Here is a 14404-nt window from a genome sequence, read left to right as displayed (position 1 = left end):
TATATCTTCCCCCGTATGCTGTTAAAATATTAGAATAAGGTGAATCTGTCTTTGATACAAAAACAGATTCCTGCCATCAGTCTTACGCCGAGGTTCACCGAGGTCAGGACAGTTCAAATCAAAAATCAAAAGTGAAGTGTCTCACCACATGGATACACTGTCCCATGGTTACAAACCTTGTTTTCGACATCATATGACTTCAAGGACTTGCAGCTAAATGAAGAGTCATGGGATTGCCTGGATGAAAAGACATCATTTCAACAAGGCATTTCATGTCCTGTCAAGCTTGTCTTAAACAGCATAATGTTTATTTAGTTAATGAACTGCACTCACCAGAAGGGCTTTGAGAATGTTTTTTTGAAACGTGCCGGGTCAGCACCTCAGCCTCTGATTCAGATAAGCCTCCATCACCTCTGGATGTGTTTAGCTCAACTATGTCCACGAGCCTGTTGCAAACTTTGTATGGCTGTAGTAAGCAACACTTAGCCCATTGTGGGCAGGAAAACCAAAACAATAGGCTTAATGATGATGAAACTCTTCATAGGACTGAGGGTAACTGCAGTGGGTTTTAATTATCTGCGGGTTTATACAAGTTACCCACTTTCCCATTATATAAAGTAATTTCATAATATAAAAATATTGATTAATGCAGCTTTAAAGGTGCACTAGCAACTTGACTCTGGGCCAAGAATGATTGCGTGAGGCTTTGACATCTGATGTGACAGAAAAACATGCAGGGGACTGAGCCGTAATAGTGGCGGCAATATCAATAGTGCTGGCTAGCTAATTGCACACTACCAGGTCTAGTTGGCCGTGGGCGTCCGGTGCTAATACGGAGGTTACCGCGCACCAGTGGATCAGGATCAAAGAAAACAGGCAACAGGCAACAGTGCTAACAGCGCAATGTTAGCAGGGGTATTGTTAGTTAGCTCCTTCGTTAGCTCACATTCACCAAGGGAACCTGGGCTTTACCGGCGATCAGTGCTCATTGGCGATAGTGTTAGCCTTGACTCTGGGCCAAGAATGATTGCATGAGGCTTTGACATCTGATGTGACAGAAAAACATGAAGGGGACTGAGCCGTAATAGAGGCGGCAATATCAATAGTGCTGGCAAGCTAATTGCACACTACCAGGTCTAGTTGGCCGTGGGCGTCCGGTTACTCATACGGAGGTTACCGCTGACCAGTGGATCAGGATAAAAGAAAACAGGCAATAGTGCTAACAGCGAAATGTTAGCAGCGGTAATGTTAGTTAGCTCTGCCGAGGGAACCTGGGTTTTACCGGCGAGCAGTGCTCATTGGCGATAGTGTTAGCCGTCCTGACTTGGATGCTGTTGTTAACAGCAGGTCACCTTCGTATGAGCCCCGATCTCCTGCGGAAGCTAGGACTGGGCAGCTTGCAGTGCACCAGCGACCCGGGGTCAACATTTTCAGCAAACGGTTCTGATTCCCAGGTCGTCAAAGAGAGGGTCTCGCCTGTGTTAACATGCACACATGGCTGCACTGGCTATTAAAACAAACAAAAAAATACAGATTACAACACACAAAGAGGTAGAGTGACTTCATCCTCTGCTCAGGACACCATTGCTCCACTGAATCTTTACATAGCAAATATTTGTCTACTTCTATGTTAATGTTCTGCTTTCGAAGAAGAGAACTATTAAATAGACATGAAGTGCACTTTTAAAAAATCCAGCGCTGGTGCACAGGATGTAAAGGGATTTTGGTTTAAGACATAGAAGCTTGAAGCTTAGCTCTGGCATTTTGTCATGTATGAGTCGAGACTGTTTTTGTGTGGTATTCAACAGTTAATGACTTTATTTAACCTCACTGGGAGTATACATCGTCTGTGCGCTGGCAAAGACAGCACAGAAATGATTTGGACTAAATCGAATTACATTTTTATAAAACAATAACGCTCTCAACAAGAAAAAGAGTGTTCTTGCTTCTTCTGCCTGGTGCCTGTGTGTCTGGGAGATAAATGTAAAAATTAAGCGGCAATAACAAATAGCCATACTGTCAGACGTCACTTGTTACATATGGATTGAGAAAGAGTTTGAAACACTGTTTGCTGCTTGAGTAGAGCCACATACCTTCCACCTTTAGACCTTTAGGCGGCCTCCAATACAATGTTAACAATGTTTTTGTTTGATAAGGAATATAGAAAGATGTGTTTTTAAAAAATTAGGGATTCAAAGTATGTTTCATCTTCAAAGGCTGATTCATATTTAATTCATAACGACAAAATATGAGTCAAAGCCTGAATTTGATGTTATTTAACTATGCAAATATGTGATATTTACCCCATTAGATGTAATGCAATTGCTTGTCCTCAGTAAATGGAATTAGGTAAAAATCTACTCAACGATCCAAAGTTAAACTCCTCGTTTTCCAGAAGAGGATTAATTCGCTTTGCTCTCAAGAGTAAAACTTGTATCTTGTAGAACATTCATTCAAATCTGTGTATTTTGAGAAAGGACACATGAACCAAACCCCCGAGTTTACTCTGTCATAGCAACACTTGGTCCCATGGAAATAAGAGCTCCTGGTGGAGACTGTTGTCTGATGCAAACAGAGTCATTATCTGATAAAACTCCAAGCTTCGACGTACCGCCTGTTGTTTATCATCAGTTTGTGAACCTTTAGTCTATTGGCTCCTTATGCAAGCCACATTACGTGTCAAAAAAGCTGTTGTGTGAAACTGGAGCGCTTTTCATGGGTCAGTGGCCTGATGAGACACCCTGTTCCAGACGCTTCGCTGCTCTTAAAACAAGTATTTCTATTCTAACGTGATTTTGTTAGCTCGAGAATGTTTCACCTTTTTTATTACAAATCCCCATTTTTCAAGAATGCTCTCAAATCAAGTGTTGTTTTTCCTGATTATTGTGCAACAATCTCAGGTTGATTTTAAAGATACAAAATACATTTTTTTGGAAGTTAGTTACAAAAATCTTTTCAATGTTTAATAATAAAAGAGCTGTCAAGCATGGATGCAGGTTGTTGGGGTGCTGAGGGGGGCGGCAGCTGCTGTTTTTACCAGCCGTGACAGCCACCCTGGTTTTTTTCACCTTGTGAGAATCACGTTCACATTTCACATGAAAATCCATCTTGTCAGTTTCTAAGTAATGTGTTCTTGATTTGGCTAGAAGTCTTCCAGCCAATCAGCATCCCGTGAGGAGCTACTGGCAGTTGAGGTGGTAGGGGGGAGCAGAGGGTGACGACGATACGAGAGACGACCGCTTGTTCAAAACAACAATGTTGAAAGTTAGCTTAGATGATGCAATAGTTCAGTTTTTAGTTTTTCTTCATTGAAAGAAGAAAGTGGCACTGAAGGCTTTTCTCGATGGAAAAGACGTTTTTCTCCTGATCTTTGGTACTCCCATCACCTGCCAGATACGCTTTGAAAGCGCCTGTCCTTCCCAATCAGTTTGCATGATGCCATCTGAGATGGTTCTGTGAAACAAACCGTCTGACCAGTCAAGTTAATACCAGATGGCATGTGAGGCGATGTCAGGGATATCTTATGCATGCGCAAACTTAAGCAGGGCCCAGGTGTTCATGGTGAGACACGGGCCGCAGTAACTAGACTTGAAAAGTTCCAAAGAGTCCACAATTGAGCATTTATGTTTTTAAACCTGCATCCGTATGCGAGGGGACTCTTCAGTGGAGTGGAAACGCTGATTCAGCTGTGTTTGTGTCTCTTTCTCAGGGCTTTGCCAGCTGAAAACTTTGCTCCGTAACGCTCTTACTCAGATGAGATGAACTCATCTGACACTGCCGCATTTCCACAACAGCAGTTTGGGTGATTTTGACATTCAGGTTGTCTTGAGGGAGTTTGGCAGCTCCTTCCCTTAGCGAAAATCTACTTATGTAGTGGAATCTAAAAGATAGCTCTATTTGAATTGCTACAACTGTAAAATAATTGCTTACGATGACTTATTTATTATATCATGGCTTTGATGGCTTATGAATATATTCTGATTGTGCTGCATTATTTTCACCTGGTTTGGTGTCTGTCTGTGCCGGAGGGAGCTTTGCTGACACTGAGGAAGTTTGACTGCTTTTGATTGTGTAAGTCACACTCTATCATGAGTGCCGTTAACAGTGTTCTTGCTGCCGAGGCATCCAGACTGATAAAACACATGAGCATTCACATCATCGAGCGAGTAGGTCACAGATTTAACACCCAACTACAGTCACATTCCAGCTTCTCTGCTGTTAAGACAGATGTTTTCTGCAGACAATTGGATTATTGCTGCTTGTCAGCCCGGATTGTTTGTGTTATCAGTCAATCTCAGGTCACCACTGTTATTTTAAATAGCTCTTTGGTCAGACACCACTAATTGACTAACCCTCTCCCCCCCATCACCGCGTTCGCGCCTGAAGGGCTGTAATTAATTTGAAAAGGGAGGGGTTGAACAGGGACATACTTTTTCCTCTTCCCTTTCAGCATAGAAACAGTGAAAGATTCTTCAAGATGAGGGAGAGGGAGCACGGCAGTTCTCGTGCTCTCAGATCACCCCTCGCAGCGCACTGCATGATGCATAAGGACACGCACATACAGTCCATGCGTGTCGTGATATAATGAGAACCATCTGAGGCGCGAAGGAACCTGAATATATTAAAAGTAAGCTGTAGAGATGTGAGCTACATACAGAGATGTTGGAAGGTGATTGAAGATGGGGGTGTTGAAACTGCTTGATGGGGTCAGGAACATCGCTAATTGCATGCACGGGGGAGAGTGACTTACACAGTCAGATAGCACAACTTAAAGGGGCTCTATTGTGGTACTGAAAAAAAATGTGCTGGCATTGCCTCCACACGGCTCTAAAATGACCGTAAAGCGTAAAATACTGACATTTTTTCTTGGCCACGCGCACTAGCATGCCTATCAAAAGAGAGAGATCTGACTACAACACACACATAGAGGGAGAGTGACATCATCTTCTGCCCAGGACGCCATTATTCCACTATATCTTTACATGGAAAATAGTTGTTTGCGGCTAAATTAACGTTCTGAATAGTATTGAGTAAAGAACCTTTAAAAGTAGTCAGCCTAAGCAATTATTGCACTATTATTGTGGCAGTAATTAAAATAGGACCATGTTTTAAGGATTTCATCTAAGGTCCCATATCATGTTCATTTGAGGTACACAGGTTGGGTTTATACTTAAACATGTTTAAATGCTTTCATGTTCAAAAACAAACTTGTTTTAGCACCAAGCCCCTTTCACAAAAAAAGTCCAGTCTGCTCCGATTTCTTCGGCATTTCCGTGTCTTCCACATCTGCTCTCTCTGCGTCTCTGCGCTGTCATTGCAGCCGGAGAATGACTGTACAGCCCTGTAGCTGCGCTTTCTACCTCTATATAGTAAAGTTGTGACATCACAACCGTACGGGGGTCCTGACACCTCGTCTCTAAATACGGGCTGTGCGCATTTCTCTGTGGATTGAGCATTTTAATTTTCACCGTATCTATACAGCACCTCAGCTCGCTTTATAGTACAAAATGTACATATGGGATCTTTAAACGGAACACCAGCAGTGCCAGATGAGTTCATCTCCGCTGAGTTAGTGTCTTACGGAGCAAAGTTTTCAGCTGACAAAGCCCTGAGAAAGATTTCTGTGAGGATGCAGAGGAGACAGGTAGACACAAACACAGCTGAATCAGCTTTTCCACTCCACTGAAGAGTTCCTCTTGTTTGTGGATACAGGTTTGGCACTAAAGCTCCAATTTCATGGACTGGAACTTTTTTATTTAGTGAGGTTCCTCAGTTGGAAATGCTAAGACACTTGTTAGCCTCAGTTAGAGAAGGCGCCCTTGTGTCAGGTTTCCTAGTGCGTGTATGGGTTCTTTAAGAGCCATCACACATTGAAGCGCACCTGCAGCGGTTGCTTGCTCACTTCGAAGCCCTCTTCAGTCAGCTCTCAGAGAGATACTCTTGTGATGAAAAGCATGTGCAAGGTGTTCTATTATTCACTGGATCATATGTCACACATCCAGTGAGTGGAAACAGTCACGCTCACGTTGGATAGCTAGACTCGAGTCAGCTCTCACTCATCAGGGCTGTTAGTAGGAACAGATTTAATATCACCAAAACAGATTTTTAGGCCGCATTCACACTCGGTTTTTAAATGTGTTTTGGTGATTCGAGCACAAGTGGACAGCTGAGACACATCGCCATTCACACCTGTGTCTGATTACTTGCGTTCAGATTTCGTAACTGCCTACATGACTTTTGCCAGAAGGTCAAAGGGCCTCACGCAGAACAATCATGTCCTCTTTCTCACCAGGCATGTTAGCATTTGTGTCAACACAGCATCATAGGGCAAGATGACGGATGATCATGCAACACTTTGCACACCTCGTTGTAAAATGGACAAGTTCTAGAGTCATGAAAACAACCACAAGTTCCTGCTTTGATGATACATTTTCTGTGTGTCCTTGTCAGGACGTTTATGCAAAAGATAGGTGGGGGAGGTATTCCCAGACCACCGCCACCAGTGGTTCGAGAGATCCGATCGCTTGTATTTAGCACTGTTGACTTCGCCCAAAACACATTTTGAAACGTGTACACGGGGCTTTACAGCTCGGTTTTGCGTGCTGGATCAATATCATCTGTTTTTAACTGGCGCTTGAAAGGGTGTGCCGGAGGAGGAGTCAGAGAACTTTGGTTATTTAACTTTGACGGGACCTGGACTCATGGAAAAAAATCCAAAAATTTTTTCTGAGATGAAAAACATGTTTGCGAACATGAATGTGAGAAGAGCAGAGTAGCCTAAAAAGTGAAAATAATACAGAATTTGTGAAGAAAATTGATTGACCAAATGAAAAGAAATCAAAGTTATATTTGCCACAAACACTCCTATGCACATTTCATCCAAAATACTAAAAAAAAAAAAAAAAAATCTTTTTTTTTTCAGATTTCATAAACCGATTGTGTTACATCACCTGGCCGTAGGGGGTGCTGCCGCCCCCTCAGTACCCGCACTTCCCGCGTCCATGGCTGCATTGGATCCACAGGCACATTGCTCTCTAATCCTAATTACATGTGGCGGTGTGTGAATCCCTTGCTTGTGTGTATGTGTGTGTGTGTGTGTGCATATCATGGAGTCAGATTGAAGAAGAAGAGAAAGATAAACAATAGATGGATTAATAAACCGCTTCTCTTAATTAGCTCTAGTTTCATGCTGAGTTTCAGGCTCTGCATAGGAAACATAAAAGAAACAATTGATCAAACAGGATTCTTTTTTCAAACAAGCATGTTCATGTCGATCTGCTGTTTGTGCTGCTGCTGATTTCCCCCTGACGTGATCCCGTTTTCTTTCCCCCGAGTTTTAAATCCTGCTATTTTCTCACATTCGCCTGATAATAGGTTCCACGATGATTTCTGATTAACTGTGTGTAACATTTATGAGCTCTATAAATACCACTGCCTCTGATTCTGTTTCCTCTTTATTTCTTCTCCCTGGTTTCATGGCTGAAAGTGGGTTAATTAATCAGCGACAAGGACACAGTATTTACACTGTTCGGCTGTGAATTACTACTGTGTGCATGACCTGAATAGGCCTGATTATAGAGCAGGAGTCGGATGAGGAAAGTAACCACATGAAATCACCATTTTGGCACATAAACACCCTGTCAACATCCTGAAAAACCATGCAAGTATGACCAGGGGCGGATTAGGGTGTTCATGGGCCCTTAGGCTACTGTTTGTCCGCAACCTTAAAAAAATCCTGTCAATTTAGGAATCCTCTTTAGTAGATCTTGGTCCCATTGTTCTTTCAGTCATTGAATGACGCCACTATCACCTTTCCTTTCTGACATTTTGCTGCTGTAAGTATAGTAACAGTGAGTGACCTGTCATTTGACAATAAAACTGACTGTATGAACCCCGGCCACATGATGGCAGCTGATTGGGTAAATGGGTCCCATATCAATCCAATTAGTTACTTAATTTTTGTAATGTTTCTAGGGGCCGACAGGAAGTATTTCCCCCCCAGTGAGGAAAAAAAATACAAAAAAAGCCTGGTTGATCCGGGCCCCTGCACACCTGGGGCTCGGCTGCAGCCCAGGCCAGCCTGTGCATTGATCCGCCTCATGATGTCATCGGATGTTGGGGCAAGTTTAAACATGAATTCATCCGATTCCCTTGTGCATCGTGTAGATCGCCACACGAAGTCAACCGTCAGCCATCCATGTGTGATCTGATATTTATTAAAAACATTTGTTCAGTTACATTGTTTCAATATTACATCGTTTGGCGATCGACCGATCATTGAGGAAGGCATCCTGCTAACGTGAGCACACTTCCGGTGTCAGAAACATCAGTGTCGGTTCTCTGGCTTCACCTTTTAAAAACCGAACTTCACAGAAACACCGGAGTGAGACATTAGCCTGGACACACACGCACGCACGAACACGCGCACACGCACACACACACACACGCACGCACATACACACACGCACACACACACACACTGGTATTGTAGAAAAATAGAGTGATCACTAATTGAATACAATTTCAACTGATTCAAGACTTCCTTCCATACAAAAAAAATAAGACAATCGCTATGAGCAATTAATTAAGGTCAAGACGAACACAATAAAACAGCCTACAGCCTGCACGAGGCTTGAACATGACTTTCGGTTATTTGTCAAAGAGTCCTGAATATCTTTATGCCAGAAAAACAACATCATGTGCCATGTGTGAACATTAGATAGCAGCATCTGAATACTTTGCACTGTGAGTTGGACACTTAAGCAGAAATGGGCAGAGCAGCAGGCAGTGAAGCATCTTTAACTACACATGGAGCACCGCTGTTTGGGAATTCACCAGATCATTCCTGTATTGCTCCAACCAGTTTCTAAGCTCGGAAATCCGGTATCCCTCTGGACCTCTGCCCCCCTGGTACACCACTGTCTCATCCCTCACGATGTAAAGTCTCTCAAAGTAAGCTCCGTACGCGGCGTTGGACGAGTTGTCCATAATATCCACCACCACGTTGCTCCCGGGCATCTTGGCGAGCATCAGCTGAGCGGCTCTGAGTCTGTCCTCCAAGCAGCGGTGCTTGGGGATCTGATACGGCGCGTCCGAGCTCACCCAGCCGTCCGACGGATGTGCCTCCTCGATATATACAACTAAAAAGTCCGCAATGTCTGCGTACTGGCTCACAACGCGCTGAAACGCCGTCAGGCGCGTCATGAATGGCGGTCAGGAGCAGCTGCCAAAGTTAAGGATGAGCGGTCTCTTCCCTTTCATGCAGTCCAGGATCCGGACCTGCCGCCGCTCCTGGACCAGCATCACCTCGGTGTTGGGCGCCGCGCGTCCGAGGTGCGCAGATTTAAGAAAGTCCAATTTCTGTCCGTACCACACGGCCCTGAGGGACTCCAAGGTGAACATCTTATTAGAGTCAGAGACGCACACCGGCGGGTCGTCCGGGCTGTCCTGCCTCTCTCCCATTTTAAGCAGCACTTTTTTCCTAATACACAAAAAATCCAGGAGCCACAGCATGACGGCGGCCAGGAGGAACCGGGGCAGCAGCATCAGGCACAGGGCTGCGTGCTTCGCCATTTGGACACCGCCGGAGTCGTGCATCATCTCTGTCCCCCCTGCCGATAGGATGCGACTGGGCCGGCGAAAGAGACAACAAGTATTTAGTCACCTTTACCCATTCGAGAGAAGTATCTGACGCACGAAGGCACTCTTTTTATAGGTACAGCAGCATTTGAATAATGGGGGGTGGGGTGGCGGGGGTGGGGGTGAGGGGGAGAGAGAAAAATAAAGAAGAAGAAGGAAAAAAAAAAACACGCCTACGGTACCCGCACCGCCCACTCACATGGTGGGGATTACCTCCCGTCCACTCTCCGGGTTTCAAAGATCCAGAGAGAGAGAGGGAGAGAGAGAGAGGGAGGAAGAGAGAGAGAGAGAGAGAGGGAGGAAGAGAGAGGTGTTCGACACAGCCTGAGACACTGTGTCTTCAGTCCGCCACATGTGATAGATGAAACATGACAGTGAATGGGTGTTCTTATACCATTGTGAGCCACTTGGATTAGTTTTAATTGGCTGTGGCTGAACGCACGGTTGGTCCTGAAAGTCGGAAAAAGAAAAACCATTTAACTTTCCTTCATTCTGCCTGTGGACTCAGATCCCCCTGTGGCCCAATGGGTGTAGGGGCCTCTTTGACCACTAGACGGCGCTTGATTCATACAGACTGTCAAGGCTGGATGACTCATTCACTGATCTGCCGGTGCTATAGGGCCCCGGAACACCTCACCTCAGGATGCATAGAAAAGGCAGTGTAAACCTGCCACCAGCAAAAGTGAAAGATATTCAGTGGGTATATCAAAGTACTCTGACCGTTTTTGTAAAGAAATGAACAAATTTGCCAAATCCTTCATCATATTTTGGCATTGTAGGCTTGTAAGTCTATACATTTTGAATTTTACACCTTACTTGTATATTTGCACTCCTCCCAACAACTACTGCACAGCGATTTCCCTCAGAATAAATACATTTTTTTATCTTATTTTATCTATTTAGCATCCAAAATCTATATTAAAATGAGCACATATCTCCACAAAGGTGTTTAAGTAGCCTAACATTGACAGCAGGACGAATGTATTGGATAATTAATGCAGCTGTTCAATGAGTGGCAAAGTCAAGTTCATTTGTAAGTAAGTTTTAATCACTGTTTCAGTGCTCACTTGAAAAAACTGTGTGATGTCTCTGGACAAACGCAACAATTTGAAAAACTGTGGTAATGTAATCCTTTGTAATGGTATCTGTCCTTAGCTCAGTCTGTCTCTTTCTGGTGAAGGCCGAGCATTTTCTTATATTATTTTGAATTTCTAATTTCTTTGTTCACAACTTTTATGTCAGCTTAGCCAAGACTCCCTCATAAAAAAACCCCGGGAAATTAAAGATAAAATCAAAGCAAAGTGTTATCTGAACATCAGTCACGTCACCTCACACCCAACCTATCAAAATACGATTATTTTCATTACCCTGGGGTTGCCAGGCAACCGGTGGTGACTGAAGGAATTTAATCCGGCACACAACCCCCTGTAAATCTGCACTGTGTTTTTCTTGCACTTTAGATTTGCTATTAGGATTGTGGATTTGGATTTCACTGATTCCAGTTTTGTAATCTAAGCTAATTGGCTGCTGGCTGTATAGCTTCATACATAACACATGAAACAGCCAATCTTGTGACAACTAACTTAACCGCTGAAACGGCTGCTGCGGTTGTCTGGTGTATGGTGTCCACACTGACAGCACTGATGCAGTGCAGCGCTGCCTGATAATGGCCATAAATAATAGAATGTTTATTGTATTTCATTATAAATGTCGTTTGGAATAACACATTCAGACAGGAAAGGTTAAGATTCTGTCCACAGAAATGAAACAGACGCCAAGAGTCTTGAGTTGAGTAGGCTGCTAATGTCTACATTTTGTTCACGGCCGAGATATTCTACATATGGACATCGAAACTGTAGTGAAAGTGTGTCATGATGTCCCTGCTCAGGTGGACTGTGCGGCTACTCCAATCTGTTAACATGGGAGCTGGAAACAAAAGCAACCGGTCCGACATTGCTTATGCGCTGCTCACGCATATGTCATTCCTGACGTTTAATCACGTTTTTATAGCATCAAATAATCAGGAGACAACCATGAAACGAACTATTGAACAAACATCTGCATGATAAAAACTACCTAAGATTACAGACGCCATCTTTTTTTTAGTCTGTTAACCATAGACTGTATAAAAAAATGGACGTAGCATACCTGTCGGGGTCCGTTCTCTCAACTTGATCCAATCATACTCACCTAAGGGAGAGGAGAAGTGAGGGCCAGCGGCTCGCTGTCACTCAAGAGGCCGTGACGCTAATTATTCATAGACTTTAACTTCCAATAAAATAAAAACTAGCCTGGTAGACAACCCCCCCTCATGGAGATATGACCTAAACATACAGATGAGAATGTTTTTTTGTAACTGGCCTTAAACAGGTTCAATGATGCTGTGAAAACGGCCTGTTTAACATGGGGCTCAATGAGAAACTGCTCTATTTTGCAAACTGCTCCTAGTGGACACTCGGGGAACTGCAGTCTTTGGCACTTCCGTATTGGATCAACCAGGATGATGCTGTGGTGGGGTTTTTTGTGCTAACATGGAGAGGAATAGATTTGTGATCTATACTGCACCAGGGGGTGATTGAGATGTTTTGGTGTTGTTCCCTTTTTGGGCGCTGTCAAGTCTTTGGTCCAGACTAAAACTCAATTCCAGAGTTTACAAACTGAAACAGGGTCAGCAGTGTTTTAGGGGTTAGAAAAGGCAGTGGTTAGAGCAGTTGCCCCATGTAAAGAAGCTGAAGGTCCTTGAGGCAGCAGCCGTGGGTTCGACTCCAACCTGCTGCCCTTTGCTGCATGTCTCCCCCTTTCTCTCACCCCATTTCCTGTCTGTCCTATATAATAAAAAGGCCTGAAAATTGACAAAAAATAATCTTTAAAAACAAAAAAAAGTTACATGTTTTAAAACTTAAACGCATTGTGTGTGGATGTTGCCCTGATTCAGGTTGTGATCCACTAAAATTACACATGTAATCACAGAGTAGACGTCCAGGCTGACAGGAGGCACCTGGGACTGTTTAGCAGCTGTGAAACTAATGTTTTTCTGAGAACTCTAAAGACAACAGCAGACAACCTGGTGAGAAATGACTGTAGCAAACCAGATGTGCAACAGCTACATGTACACGTCTGACGGCTCAGCGTCTTTTACACAAACATCTGTGAGGTTGTTTTGTTTTGTATACAAAGTAGGGCGCCATCTTCTTCAAAATGCCACATTTACTGACACATTTAGTCAGAGAGAGAGATGTGGCATCACAACGTTAGTCACATGTTTCACACATAAGGAGCTGAGATGTTGGTTTTTAGCACCCAGCAATTTAGATTTGCACAAACATTGTGCACCATATTTTTATTCTTTACCTCTATGATATCTTGGCGTGCATGAAAAGTAAAATATTCTTTGTTTTCGCACAAGAAAAAAAACAAGAAAATGTTAACATCCTAACACAAACAACTCGGACATCTGTAAAATTGAAAAATTGGAAAATTGGAAAAAGGCAGACTATAATTGTTCATGATGAAAGATCAGAAAACATAGAGGAACAGAACATTTTGACTCAAATGTTGATTTGCAAACAGAGCACCGGACCACCCTCAGGCACCAAAGATCCAGCATTATTCTTACTCTAACATGCCAACTCCACTCCTTTCAGCATCTCAGTCTTAACATGAGCTGGATTTACAACATGACACACTTTGTGTGTACATAAGCGTTGCATATGGCGGTTATAAGAAAAAGGTTTGATTTGTTGAAACAACTTTTACAGAATGAAGAGGAGAATCTAAGTCCTGTTCGACTGAATGTCAGTCTTGTGTTAGGCTGTTGCCATTGATCATAGACTTAAAGGGGACAACAAAAAATATGTTTTCTATGAGATGATACGGATGACTAAAGGGGGGGCAATTTGGTGTTCAGTGTCTCGCTCAAGAGACGCTTCAACATACAAAGCTGTGAATCGAACCACCAGAGCTCCTGATCCACAGCCACCTTAAACTTGGTTCCACTGATACATCCACTGGATCTTAAGTCCAAGACCTTAACCTCCATCCTGATGCACCTAAAAAACCTCCTACTGATGCACAGTGTGAACAAAAAGTAAAAGAACCCTTTGGAATTCCCTACATTATACACTATGTGAACCCTTTAAGAAATTACCTCCAAACTACAACTCAGATTCTTCCATCTGTTCGTTGAACTTGTAGTTCGGGGTTAGTTGTCCCCTGTTCTTTATAAAAAATAAACATGAAGAATATTGATTACTGAAAATCATCTCTACACAAGCTGATGTGAACCATCCCTCATTTACATGTGCTTTCAGAATACTTGGGATGAAGCAAGATGACAAAAAAGGTTTAAAAGAGTGGAAGAAAACCCTTGGGTTACAGTTGAGGACCTGTCTAAATATCTCAGTATTTAAACGCCTACTCACACGATCCATTTGTACAGTGCCCACGCATGATTAACGGCTAAAGTCTATTTTGTTTGACCAAAGTATAACTGTTCTGTACAACTGTGCGCGCTTCCTTGCTGCGGCCCGATTGAGAGAGGTGGGCTTTAAAGCATGGATGCACATGTACATGCATGAACATGAGCATGAGCACGAGCACGAGCACGAGCACGAGCACGAGCAAGAGCACGAGCGCAAGCATTGATGTCTGTTTATAAACAGCTGTTCCCTGCGACGGACATTTAAAAAGATACCAATGAAGGGTTTGCAGTGGTCTGATGCGGAGGTGGAGTGTTTACAGCAGATTTGGTCAGATGAGAATATTG

General features: G+C 43.3%; 1 protein-coding gene across 1 annotated transcript; it reads right to left on the bottom strand.

The window, feature by feature from the left end:
- Positions 1–8802: 8802 nt before the first annotated feature.
- dio3b (iodothyronine deiodinase 3b) lies at positions 8803–9600 on the bottom strand (the record flags this gene model as incomplete). The annotated part of the gene is made up of 1 exon (XM_083934698.1): positions 8803–9600. One exon carries the CDS (start codon positions 9598–9600, stop codon positions 8803–8805), a length of 798 nt encoding a protein of 265 aa, XP_083790824.1.
- Positions 9601–14404: the final 4804 nt, after the last annotated feature.

Source organism: Echiichthys vipera (assembly GCF_963691815.1).
Source record: "Echiichthys vipera genome assembly, chromosome: 19".
Lineage (NCBI taxonomy): Eukaryota > Metazoa > Chordata > Actinopteri > Perciformes > Trachinidae > Echiichthys > Echiichthys vipera.
The sequence above is the reverse complement of the archived record's forward strand: the minus strand, read 5'-3'. Positions and strand labels throughout refer to the sequence as shown.